The sequence below is a fragment of the Budorcas taxicolor genome, chromosome 12 (genome assembly GCF_023091745.1).
Source record: "Budorcas taxicolor isolate Tak-1 chromosome 12, Takin1.1, whole genome shotgun sequence".
Taxonomy (NCBI): Eukaryota; Metazoa; Chordata; class Mammalia; order Artiodactyla; family Bovidae; genus Budorcas; species Budorcas taxicolor.
The window spans coordinates 12,561,806-12,575,287 of NC_068921.1; the positions used below are offsets into that span (position 1 = coordinate 12,561,806).

General features: G+C 36.5%; 1 protein-coding gene across 1 annotated transcript in view; it reads left to right on the plus strand.

Moving 5' to 3' along the window:
• The window catches only part of DGKH (diacylglycerol kinase eta), a 200,385-nt gene that overhangs the window by 163,148 nt on the left and 23,755 nt on the right, over window positions 1-13,482 (plus strand). The window contains exons 18-22 of the mRNA XM_052650123.1: window positions 2,163-2,288; window positions 4,617-4,734; window positions 5,735-5,845; window positions 5,986-6,082; window positions 12,231-12,338. Of these exons, the coding sequence (XP_052506083.1) occupies window positions 2,163-2,288; window positions 4,617-4,734; window positions 5,735-5,845; window positions 5,986-6,082; window positions 12,231-12,338 (560 nt within the window). The remainder of the gene's footprint in view (window positions 1-2,162; window positions 2,289-4,616; window positions 4,735-5,734; window positions 5,846-5,985; window positions 6,083-12,230; window positions 12,339-13,482) is intronic.

A 13,482-nucleotide genomic window follows, 5' to 3' on the forward strand; every position in this document is an offset into this window, starting at 1 on the left:
TTTTGGCAAAGTGATGTCTCGACTATTCAATACACTGTCTAGGTTTGTCATAGCTTTTCTTCCAAGGAGCAAGCATCTTTTAATTTCGTGGCTGCAGTCACCATCTGCAGTGATTTTGGAGCCTGCTGTCATGATCACCTCCAATTGTTAGAAAGTTTTTCTTCTGTCAACGTATGAGCTCTCTATTTTCTTCCTTAAATTTCTACCCGGTTACGTTATTATTAAAACACGTTTTGTACGTTCATGTTAAGAGAAACAACTACTGACATCTGCTTCACGGTTCAGTTTTACAGGCATTATTTCATGATACTGCAGATTGCTCTTCCAGGGGACAGCCCTTACTGAAAACAGCCTTCAGGGCATCATATTCCTCTTTCCACACATTGCATATTCTTTTTCCAGATTCTGTCTAGTAAATTATTTTACCAATCTAACGTGATCATTTTAAACCTTTTGTTTTTCTCATTAACGGTCAATATGATGCCCCATCAAAACATAAGGCCCCATTTTGAGCAGCATCTTCCAGATATTTCTGTAATGTAATAGCACACCAGTACTCATACACTCCTCCTTCTGGACGCAGTGAATGGCTCTTTGGAGGACTGGATTTTCAGCACTCATTGGTTTTGGTTTTCCAACCACCTACCATGCCATCCTGCTATACTGTCATGAATTTGATGCTTCCATTGTAGTCTGCAAAGAAAACCAAAAAAAACAGAGATAGAATGACACAGATATTGTTATTGAAATAAGCATAGATTATGCAAGTCTTTATGGTACAGCATTTGTTCTTAATTTTTGCCTAGTATTCCAGTTTATTGGGCATCAGTATCTGGAAGAGTGTTTCCTAAGTTAAATCATTAACTTTCTGAAACATGTTCGTTATATTATCATTGAATAATTTAATTATTTGTATGTCTCAGATGTGCAAAATACACATTAATATGATCAATGATATGTTCATTTAAGAAGAGCCATGAAACATTAATTTAGTTACCTGTAGTGAAACATCAATCTTGGTCACTAGAATACTGTCTGGTTTTTTATCAGAGATGAATATCAAAAGGTTGTTTTTATAAGAAATTAGTTCCAGGGCTCCCATCTGTCCAAAAAAAAAAAAAAAGAGTTCTGTTCTGTTCCTTTTCCTTAGTGCAACTGGACAGTTTTTGAACAGAGAGATGAGAGTATAAGATTAATATGGTTAGTTTGTAATTAGTCTTAGGCAAAGTAAAGATAATAAGGTTTTAGAGTATTTTTAAATTGAGTTTGAGGATTACTGTTTCTTTTAAACACCTGCCAACTGCTCCTAAATTAGTTAAAGATACTATTTGATCTCCATTAAATTGTGCCAGTTTAGGTAGAATTAAATCTCTTTTTATTGTTTACTTTGAGAATAATTCTGTTTTGGAATAATTTTTTTAATGAGCTTTTATAAGGATATGGTAGAACTGTTTTCTTTGAGTAAATGGTTAATTGAGACATAAAAGTATATTGATTTCATTTGAAAAAATAATATTTTTCCTCTGGGAATTACATTAATTGCATTTGATTATTTACTCAACATTTTTGAGAAAAGGATTGCATTGGTCATATACACTACAATATATATGTTCCATTTTCAAAGATTGTCAGGTGTCAAAATTTCCTTTCTTTAAATATGGATTGCTCACTTTCAGATTAGTAGTATCTTTGACCTTTAATTATGGTAAAAAGTGAAAATGTTAGTTGCCCAGTCCTGTCCGATTCTTTGTGAGGCCATGGACTCTAGTCCACCAGGCTCCCCTGTCCATGGGGGTTCTCCAGGCAAGAATACTGGAGTGGGTTGCCATGCCCTCCTCCAGGGAATCTTCCCGACCCAGGGATCCAGCCCTGGTCTCCTGCATTACAGGTAGATAGTTCATTGTCTGATCCTATTGATCATCATCTATTTAAAATGAGAGATCAATACAGCTACCTGTGACACATTTCCTTCTACATGGTAAATCCCAAGAAAATGAATAGAAAATGGTTTTTAAAAAAAAGGTAAACACAAGGTAATATTTTCAGTTCTACTGATTAAACATGTATGAAATTATTTTATGGCATCAAGTGTATAGAGACGTGGTTGTTTTTTAAGACAACTATATCAGTATCTGTTTCTAATCTGGACTCTTTGCCCACAGTTAAAGGTGCACTTCGGTCTCCGGATGGCCGGGCTGGTCGTTCCCAAACTGACTCTGGCCCTGGTGCCCCTGTGGCAGCCAGCAAGGAAAACCTCCCTGTGCTCAATACCAGAATAATTTGCCCAGGTAGTACTGACTGTGAAACATGGTGTATTTTTAAGTATTTCTGTGAAAATGTATAAGTACTCATCTTCCTGAACTGTATAGAAATGTACTCATAAAGTGTTCCTTTAAGAGAGTGTTCTTAGTACTTTTATTAATCGAAGTCCAGATCCTTAGACTGTGGTGTGTAAAAGAATTGCCTGGAAACTCTTAGAAAGCATATTCCTGGCCCCTGACCTGAGAAATTTTGATTGTGTAGCTCTAGAGCAGAACCCAGGAATCTGAATTTAAGTTCTAAGGTAAATTTGATCTTATATTTAACCAACTTTTAAGTATCCCTACAGCCTTTCTCTTAGTTTCAAGCCTTTCTCTTAGTTTCTCTATAGTTATTTTTAGACTGATAATATTGCATCATTTTGGAATATCTGAGGCATCTGTTTCAGCCCTATTAAGGGCTTGGGATTTAGGATAGTATTAGTGGAAACTGAAGGATGTGTATGGAAGTGGAGGGAGTTAAATGTAAATGTCTCAGAGATCTCCTTAAGTACCATTTGTTTGCCTTAGTGAAAACTTTCCAAATTCATTCCAGAGTAGTTTGGAACCTAGATTACACACTAAAAATCAGTCTCTTCTACAAATGATTTTTTGAAGGTGTATCACAATTCAAGAGTAATATTTGGAGCCTCTATTATTGTTTATTATAGTCAAAAAGTTGAAACAACCCAAATATTCATCAGTTGATGAATGGAGAAGCAAAATGCGGTGTGTCCATACAATGGAATATTACTCAGTCATTAAAAAGGGTGAACCACTGATATATGCTATAACATAATTACCCTTGAAAACATTATGCCAAGCCAAAGAAGCTCAACCCAAAAAGGCACATATTATATGATTCCATTTACATGACATGTCCAGAAGAGTCCAGTCTATAGAGGAAGAGAACTTGCATGGTTTAGTGGTTTCCAGGATCTCAGACGGGGGTCCCTGGAAGGAATGGAAAATAACTGCAAACCCATATGGGGTTTCTTTCAGTGGTAATAAAAAGTTCTGAAACAGGTAGTAATGGTCATTGAACAACTTTGTGTATGTAAAACTTAATTATATACTTTAAAGGGGTGAATTTTATGGTATGTGAATTATATCTTAATGAAAATATTAAAGTATAAATGATAAATCCAGGACACATTTGGTTCTGGAAAGGATTCTAAGTCTAGAGATCCTATCTCTCTTCAAACCTGGACCCTTCTGGATGGAAACTGTACATATGGCTCACCTTAAAACATTTTAGAAAATACTGTGCTTTTCTTTGGGGCATCTGAAATATGACTCTTCATCTTTTCAAGCTGTTTTTCTCTCACCAGCATGGTGGTTTTGTTCATTTATTTACTTATTTAGACGTAAAGGGAACTGGCATAGCCGTTGTATATTGGAAACTATGAGAGTAAATGACAGAATAAAGTTAGTCTTGATTATTTGATAATCAGCTAAAACTTTGTAACTAAAATAGTGAACATTTCTAAGAGGAGTGCTTTGTTGAAGAAAGGAATGTTAGCTAAAGAAAGAACTTTGTTTCCTAATTTCCTAGTGTTTTTCAATTGCAAAACATATTTTTCTTCACTATTCTTTCCTTTTTGTCTGTCTGTTCCCTGGGGTCCTTATTCCTTAGTGCTTCTGGCCTTAACATTCGGTTTGGTAAATCATAAACCTCATTAGCTTTGAATATTATAACTAGTTAGTAGAAAGCTAACTAGTTGTTGAAATAAATTTGAAGTTTTGCATATTTAGAGTTAAGATGCTTCATTTTTATGTTCAAGACATATGTATTCTTCTAAAATCCATAAATACCTGGGTTTAATATTTTACTACTTATTCTTGGCACCAACACTGAGCGTTCACCCTTGTATGTCAGCATTTTTACTTGAGTATTATTGCCTGTGCTTTGAGAGTGTGAAAATGATAACTGTGACGTTCTGGATAATTTGGCCTTTATTGTAAATTCCTTACAGACTTCCTAACTTCTTTGCTAAGCAGTGAAAAGGAAGCAGTGGTTACTTGTTGAAATTACAGAATCATTGATGGTAAATAAGAAACTGTCACGAAGAGACTCCTATTTAGGTCCTTATCTCTTTCATTTTTATGACAACAGATCATAAAAAGGAGCATCAGAAACCTTGTATTTACCAATATCATAATTCTTAGTTTTGATTAACGAGAACAAACACTGAAAAGCATGGAGACACTTTGCTCCATGCTTTGGGAGCAAGATGTTCCTGATGAAAACTAAAAACAATGGATTGGCTCTTTCTGTTTTTCTCTTAACGTGTGATCCTGTATTTTTTTCCTGGCCAGGTTTAAGAGCAGGACTAGCTGCCTCAATTGCTGGAAGTTCTATTATCAACAAAATGTTGCTAGCAAATATTGACCCTTTTGGTGCAACGCCATTTATTGACCCAGACCCAGATTCAGTGTAAGAATATACTTTTGCATATGTTTTGTTTTGGCTTTCCTTGTTTCTGTTTTATATGAATGGTGACATTTAAAATAAATTACAATAAAAATAGTCCCACATCCAAAAAAAAGAATCATCAGAAAATTTCAAAAGTTGATGATGATGAATACATTAACATATGTGAAATACAGTGGTTTTTAATGATCTAAGGTAGGTCCCTTCCAGCCTATAGTCTTGGATAGCAAGCCAGTGGCAAAATGAGTCACAGCTGTATACACTTTTCCCTGGAATGTTTTATTTATCAGTGCCTTCATAATCGTAATTTTGCTATTCCTTTCACCTCATTTTTTTTCTCAGCCTTGCCAATTGTGCCATCTTTCCACATTCAATGTCAAGGTGTACTTATTTCGGGGAGTTTCTGGCTCACACTGATCCCTTCCCTTCTTAAAATTCCTTTAAAAACATCAGTTGTTCAAATATGTACTGAATCTTTGTTTTACTTCCATATTTAATTTTGCTTTTTTATGTCTCATTTCTCTAATGACACTCCTGAAGGAGTGTACCACACTCGTTTGTACTTTTTTTAAGCGCCTAGAAGAAGGGACTAATCTAGTTGTTTTCTGCTTAATAAATATTCAGTAAAAGTGCAAGTGTGGAGGAGACTTTCTGACCAAAAAAAGAGTATTAGCATCTGACTGTGAGGCCCTCTCATTTATGTGTGTAGTGAGGGGCTTACGTCGGAAGTAGAAGAACTAAGATTTTGTTACAATTAATAGAAAAAGCATTACCACTACTGTGTCCACTTTCCCTGCCCGAAGTCCCTTTAGGTCACTGGTTCTGAAATTTGCGACACACTGGGGCATGCACATGGCTTATAAACAGGAAATGATTCCTGGTAAACTTTCCCCTTTTCTATAGGAAATGTAAGCTTAAATGGTGTCAAGTGTTATTTCGTGTGCAAATTGTAATTGTTGTTATGAACCTGAAATTGACTTTCATGTACTTTTCCTTATTGTAGAGATGGCTATTCAGAAAAATGTGTCATGAACAATTACTTTGGGATTGGATTAGATGCAAAAATTTCATTAGAATTTAATAATAAGAGAGAGGAGCACCCTGAAAAATGCAGGTAATTTGGATAATAGTGATAATGTAATTACACAAAGGCAATTTTACTTTAATTTCATTCATTACCTCTTTGGCTCACTCTGCGTTTAAAGGGTAAATAAATAATAGTTATAGAAATTCTCTGCTAACGTTTATTTTCAGAAGCCGAACTAAAAACTTGATGTGGTATGGAGTCCTTGGAACTCGGGAATTATTACAAAGATCGTACAAGAATTTGGAACAGAGGGTTCAACTTGAAGTAAGTTCATCTTGATAGTAAAGAAATTTCAGATTATCTTGCAAGATTGATTTGTGGAGCTGATTTGACCTTAACTGTTCTCTTGAATGGGCTCCCCTGGTAGCTCAGATGGTAAAGAATCTGCCTGCACTGCAGGAAATTCCAGTTTGAACCTTGGGTTGGGAAGATCCCCTGGAGAAGGGCATGGCTACCCACTCCAGTTCTTGCCTAGAGAATTCCGTGGACAGACCAAGGAGTCGCAAAGAGTCAGACATGACTAAGTGACTAACACTTAGGACATTTAGGGCACACTTTATTCTCTTGAATAGTGCTTAAACACTGGAGGGAAATAAATAAAGAAATAAAAGTGGTTTTCTACATTATGCCAAAGGAGGTATTAGACATTGGATATGAGTGATACACTTAATTACCATTATCACTAGGTCCTGAAATTTAGATGTTTCTATGAAATTGAGGTTCCCCATGAAAAGGCCAGACCATGGAAGTGTGTACATACACAGGATAGCATTTTTTCAATTTATTTATTTTTAATTGGAGGATAATTGCTCTACATTGCTGTGTTGGTTTCCGCCATACATCACCATTAATCAGCCATAGGGTATACATATGCCCCCTCCCTCTGGAACCTCCCTCCCAGGGTAGCATTTTTATCAGATTTTTTTTCACTTAACTTTCCAAATTCTAACTTGATTCTATAATGCCTGAAGTTTCATAAATCCCTGAAAATACCATTCACAGTAAATAGAAAATTTTAAGTTAAATGTATACTTTGTTCCAATTAATTCTAACAACAAGTTAAAAAAATCAAAAGAGATTCTGAGCATTTACATTTTCTAGTATTTTTTTTTAACTAATTTAAATAGAATAAGGACAGCAGAAGTTCTTTTAATCTGGTAACAGAAAAAAGAAGATAGAGGACATGGCTCTGAGAAGTCTGCTGTGTATGTGTGTGCTTAGTGGCCCAGTCGTGTCTGACTTTTTGCAAACCCATGGACTGTAGCCCCCCAGGCTCCTCTGTCCATGGGGATTCTCCAGGCAAGAATACTGGAGTGGGTTGCCATGCCCTCCTCCAGGGGATCTTCCCAGCCCAGGGATCCAGCATTGAAGGCAGATTCTTTACCAACTAAGCCACCAGGGAAGCCCCGAGAAGTGTACTCATTTCTTAGAGTATTATTTTCTTTCACCTTTGGTCCAGAGCTCACTGTTTATGATGATAGGCTTGTCTCTCCTGTCTTGTATCTTTTTATAACCGGATATTTTAAGTTGAGGTATAGACTGCATACAGTGAAAGGGAAATTGTCAGTCGCTCCGTTTTCTCCAACTCTTTGCGACCCCATGGACTGTAGCCCACCACACTCCTCAGTCCATGGGATTCTCAAGGCAAGAATACTAGACTGGGTTGCTATTTTCTTCTCGAAGAGATCTTCCCAACCCAGAGATCGAACCCCAGGTCTCCTGCATTACAGGCAGACTCCTTACTGCCTGAGCCACCAGGACAAATCTTAAGTTGACAGCTCAATTAATTAAACAGAATGTTTTTTATTTTAGTTGTTATCTTAATAGTGGAATGTGGATCAAAGAGGTGTCTGGCTCATTCATTATCAACTAAATGTCCTAGCAAAAATAAATGCATTCTACCTGCCACTCTAGAGCACAGCTATGTGATCCACTGGTTTGATTTATCATTGCTTATGAAATTAAAATAGATGTTCCTGGCTGAAAAGGTACAAAATCAGGAAGGCTCATACTCTGTAAATGCTATTGTTGGCCACCCCATCCATTGCTCAACTTGGGTTCTTGCCTATGGATTGCCTATATAATCATTTTCCTTATTCATGTCCCCTAGTCAGCTACACTCTGCTTAAGGATGGGTAAGAAGTTGTGTTCATCTTTGTTAACCCCATAAGCTTGCACAGGTCCTGGCCCTGACTTGAGAGGGAAACAGAGAGGCAAATGATCATTTACATAATTTGTTAGGTGTTGTGTGGTCAAGACCCATAGCTGGCCATCTTTAGAATTTGGGGAACTGTCCAGAATGAGAATGACTGGATTGCTTTATTTCTAGGAGAGCATTCAGGTCTTCAGAAGTTCTGTTTCTGACCTTTTTGATTGATGGTCCAAATTCTGAACAGGATCCTATGCAGCTGCTTTGTAATCTCCATTAAGCAGAGGTTCTTAACACTTTTTGACCTGTGAACCCTTTTGGCATGCTAGTAAAAACTAGGGACCCCTTCTTGGAATATTGTTTTTAAAGTACTCTTTAAATATATATAGACACAAAATAAAATAATATTGAAATAAATTAACAAAATATTTTTAAAGCATTGTAGAGTAATATATTTGTTTCTTTATCGCTACATCAAATGACAAAAATCCTAATGGTATATATAATAGTAAGTGCGGGCTTCCCTGGTGGCTCAGATAGTAAAGAATCTTCCTGCAATATGGAAGACCCAGGTTCAATCCTTGGGTCAGGAAAATCCCCTGGACAAGGGAATGGCAACCCACTCCAGTATTCTTGCCTGGAGAATTCCATGAACAGACGAACCTGGTGGGCTACAGTCCATGGATCGCAAAGAGTCAGACACAACTAAGTGACTAACACTTCACACTTTAACCATTACTTTTGAAGTAATGATGAACATAAATGATACTAAAAGATATCTGAAACATCTGTAATATAATACAAAATACTGGTTTCTATTGTGATGAAGTCACAAGTACTGTATTGCCAATGTGTGGTTTGTTGTCTACATTTATAATTGAGTGCATTGCTAGATTTCAGAGATTGCTGACTATGAGAGATATGTTTTTACCATTCCAGTTAACAGACAGTGAATCTATCCATGGACCCTTGGTTTTTGAACCTCAGGTTCAGAACTTGATATAATTCTGAGCTGATACAGAAGTTTATATTCAGTGATTAAAAGGAAAGTAAATTTAGGAAAACAAGATAGGTGAAAGCATCTTGTTAATATGCATAAAAGGTAAAGTAGAAAAATTAAGAGAATTCTTTGCTGTAGTTAAAAATAAACCAACAAAACACCTGCTACTCCTGAGGACCATGGAAGGTCCATTGTTTAAAACTTAATTTCCTTGACATTGGATCACTTGGGATAAAGGTGGAGAAGAAAGACACGGGGCTTAGGGAATTTTTCTCAGAAAGATCCCTTTTCACCAAGTGCCAGTCACTGGCCAAAAAAAATCTCAACTTTTTGCTCAGGAGTCTGCCTTCCCCTGTTGTGTTGTATAGAAGTTATGTGTTGAGTTTGCACAAAGCAAAGACCTTGGCCCTGGCTTTTCCAACTGCAAAATGGATAAAATAATGCTTAAGTGCAGAATTATAATTCATTGATACGAGAAATCACAGTTTAAACTGTAAAGAATTATGCAAATATAAACCCTGTTTCTCAAGCCATATGCCCTGTGAATCTGATAGGTACTGAAGATTTAGAACTTTTGAATGACATTTATAATCCTCTCCTCAATCATGGGAATGCCAGAAGTGTAGAATAATGTCATAATATCAAATTTTAAAATTTTTAGAGCAGAAATACCTTTGACCTATGAATGAAAAATGTCATTAAGATTCAAATTTTTTTTCTTAAAGATGACTTTTTTGTCCAGATATACCTAATTTACATGCATCAAGCAGCTTGTTCTAGATTTTAAGTGAAGTAGTGATCAAATACTGGAGAAGGAAATGGCAACCCACTCCAGTGTTCTTGCCTGGAGAATCCCAGGGACAGGGGAGCCTGGTGGGCTGCCGTCTATGGGGTCGCACAGAGTCGGACACGACTGAAGTGACTTAACAGCAGCAGCAGCAGCAATGATCAAATACTGTTTTGAGTCCTTTAAATACTAAGATACATGAAGGAGAAAAACAATGTTCACCCGTAATCCTTAATAAAATATAACAAAGAGTTGTTTAATTCATATTTTTGGTAATTTCACATATTTCCATAATCTCATAACGGTTGTTTCCATAATTTGTTAAAATTGGCTTATAGTAATTTCTGTCTTTGTTTAGTTCATTCAATAATAATGATTATAGCTACATTTTAAGTCATGTTACATAATAATCGAGGGCTTCCCTGGTGGCTCAGTAATAAAGAATCTGCCTGCCAATGCAGGAGACGCAGGTTCAATCCCTGGGTTGGGAAGATCCCCTGGAGCAGGAAATGGCAAACCACTCTACTATTCTTGCCTGGGAAATCCCATGGACAGAGGAGCCTGACAGGCTACAGTCCATGGGGTCAGAAAAGAGTCAGACACAACTGAGTGACTAAAGAGCAACAAAAATAATAATTGAAGCTTCCTGAATGCTTTCTACATATTGTGTTTAATACTTTAACTTTATGAGAGTTATTATCATTCTTTATGAGGCAAGTATTATTAATTTCAGAAATAAATTTATTAAAATTTATTTCAGTTTAAGTCACTTACCTAACTAAAATCAAGCAGTTGGTACCTGGAGAAGCCAAAACTTCAACTCCAGTTTTTTTCCCCATAAAACATTAATTTGTAATTATAACTGAAAAAACACATTTATTGACTCCCTAGTATGTGTTTTAGATGGTTTGTCCCATACCTTGTTGGCCACACTATGGATGAAGTACTATTAGCCCATTTTCCAGATGAGCAAAATGAATCTCTGAAAGTCTAAGGCATTTGACCAGATAAGTGACAGAATTCAAAACAGGCCCACTGTCTTCCCATATTTCCTAATGAAAGGAGCTGAAAAGCAAACACTAATCAGAAAAAAAGTGTAACTGCAGTTTTAAAGCATTTTTCAGCATCATGAACAAGTGGAAATATGAGATTAGAGAAGATTATACAGAAAATATAACACTCCTGAACTTACTCCTGAATCTGAAAGAAACAGTTGAGTCAGGTGACCTTAATTTATTGAATCTGTACTGCTCATACTTTCCCTGAGACTATACAAATGGACATTAAGCTCTACCCTGGGTGTTTTCCTAATGCATGTATGTTAAATTCAGCAAAGTATATGGAGCTTTTGACATTTTCATCTTATTCCATATTATGCTTGCAAATAGTATATTCATTGATAAAATCTTTAAGGACTGCTCTAAATTTTTTTAGTATTCCTTTTATATTTATGAAGATATCATTTTTCCATTTCCTTTGTGACTCATATGACTTTTTTCTAAAGCACACAAAAATATTAGTTCTGTTGATTTCAGAAAAGGTTTATTGTTCAACTAAATACTTTATGTTCATTCATTTATCAAACACTCACTGAGCACCTGCTATGTGCCGGGAACTGCCCTAGGTGCCCAGATACATTGTGAGCCTTTGACTATGTTGTCATGCAAAGGAAAGGAAAGGTTAAAAACACCTTGTGGAGCTTAGTGTTAGGAAGTATTCGCAGTTACTTAAAATTTTTGAAAAGTGGGTTCAGACCAGATTCTCATTTGTTCTAAAGGTTGAAGATCATTTTCATTGGGCATTAAAATGGAATTTTTATAAAATTATGTTAATTATTTTTTAATTTTTAGTTTAATTTGAGAATTATTGAAAATACAGCATCTGTTTTAAGTATGACATCTGCAGACTCCTTGCTTTCAAGACAAAGGCTAAAAGCTTCTCTTCAGCAAGAACTTACTCACGTGTGACTCAGTGGTAAAGAATCCACCTGCTAGTACCGGAGATGCGGGTTTCGATCCCTGGGTCACGAAGAGCCCCTCGAGAAGGAAATGGCAACCCGCTCCAGCCTGGAGAATCCCATGGACAGAGGAGCCTGGTGGGATAAAGTCCATAGGGTCACAAAGAGTCGGGCACAACTGAGCAACTAAGCATAGCACAGCATATTATGTATATATGTGATATATATATATGTACATGTATATATCACATTTTTAATCCATTTATCCATCAGTAAACACTGAGGTTGGTTTATAAAACACTTTTTTTCAATCTGTTTTTCTGTAACAACTTCTGCTATAATTATTTACTCTGTAAAATTTTGTAAATTAAAAAATAAGAAAATGTGTAGGAATATATTCACAGGAAAGCTGCCGTCACCACCACTTTCCTCCATTGTCCTTGGTCTTTGGTCTTCTACTGTCTTCCAAGCTTGTGGTTTTGCTCTTTGGATCTGACCTCTCAGCTTTTGACCTTACAGTGCGACGGGCAGTATATTCCTCTCCCCAGCCTGCAAGGAATAGCAGTGCTGAACATCCCCAGCTATGCCGGAGGCACTAACTTTTGGGGTGGAACTAAAGAAGATGATGTAAGTATTCCCTTGCTCTGTCTAGAAGTTGCCCACATTCCTTGGCATGAGGTCCCTCCCTGCATCCCCATAGCTGATGGAGGCGGTTGCGTCCTTGTCATGTTGCGTCACTCTGATCTCTTCTGCCTCCTGCTTCCACTTATAATGATGTCTGTGATTACACTGGGCCCACCCCAGTCATCCAGGATAGTCTCCCCATCTCAAGGTCCCTAATTCAATCACATCTGCAAAGGCTCTTTTGCTGTGTAAGGTGACATTCCCAGGAATGAGGACACGGGCATTTTGGAAGGCAGGGAGGAGAATATTATTCTGCCTACCAAAATGGCTTTTCTGTACCTTTGCTTTTCTAAATTTGTATTTTATTACTGTTTTAATTTTTAGAAATGTCAAAGGGCTCACTTGGCCGTTGAGGTATATGGTTATTTTTGTTTTTATACTCTCCTTTAGTAAAAAAGATAAAACACAACCTAAGAAATGCAGTTGTTCTCAAGATGAGAGATGACACTTATTAATGCATATATAACAATAAAACTGGAAAGTTGACCATGGTCTTTGAAGAGTCATATATGCTGAATGATAGGCCCTTTGACTTGAGGCTTATGATGTAATGGCTCTCACTGAACCAATTTCTCAGAGCTCTTAAATGTGCAGGCAGGGATTAAGGTATAAAATAAATTGGAAAATGTTTGTAATTTTCACAATATGAATATATTCCAATCCTATTGGAGTATAGAAATTTAAATTAGCAACCAGTTGTCAGCCCACCATCACTCTTAAATATTTCAAGAAGAAGAAATCAGTGAGATTGAGATAAATAAAGCTAATATTTCTTGAACCCCTACTAGGTAGGCAGACAGTGTTCTGAGAGTTTCACATTCAGAACTTAATAATGCACATTTAAAAAATAAATTTGTTAAATGTGTTTATTTTTTATTTGAAGGATAATTGCTTTACAGAATTTTATTGTTTTCTGTCAAACAGCAGTATGGATCAGCCATAGGTGTACATATGTCCCCTCCCTCTTGAACCTCTTCCCAAGCTCCTCCCAATCACTCCTCTAGGTTGATACAGAGCCCCTGTTTGAGTTCCTTGAGACATACAGCAAATTCCCATTGGCTATCTAGTTTGCCTATGGTAATGTAAG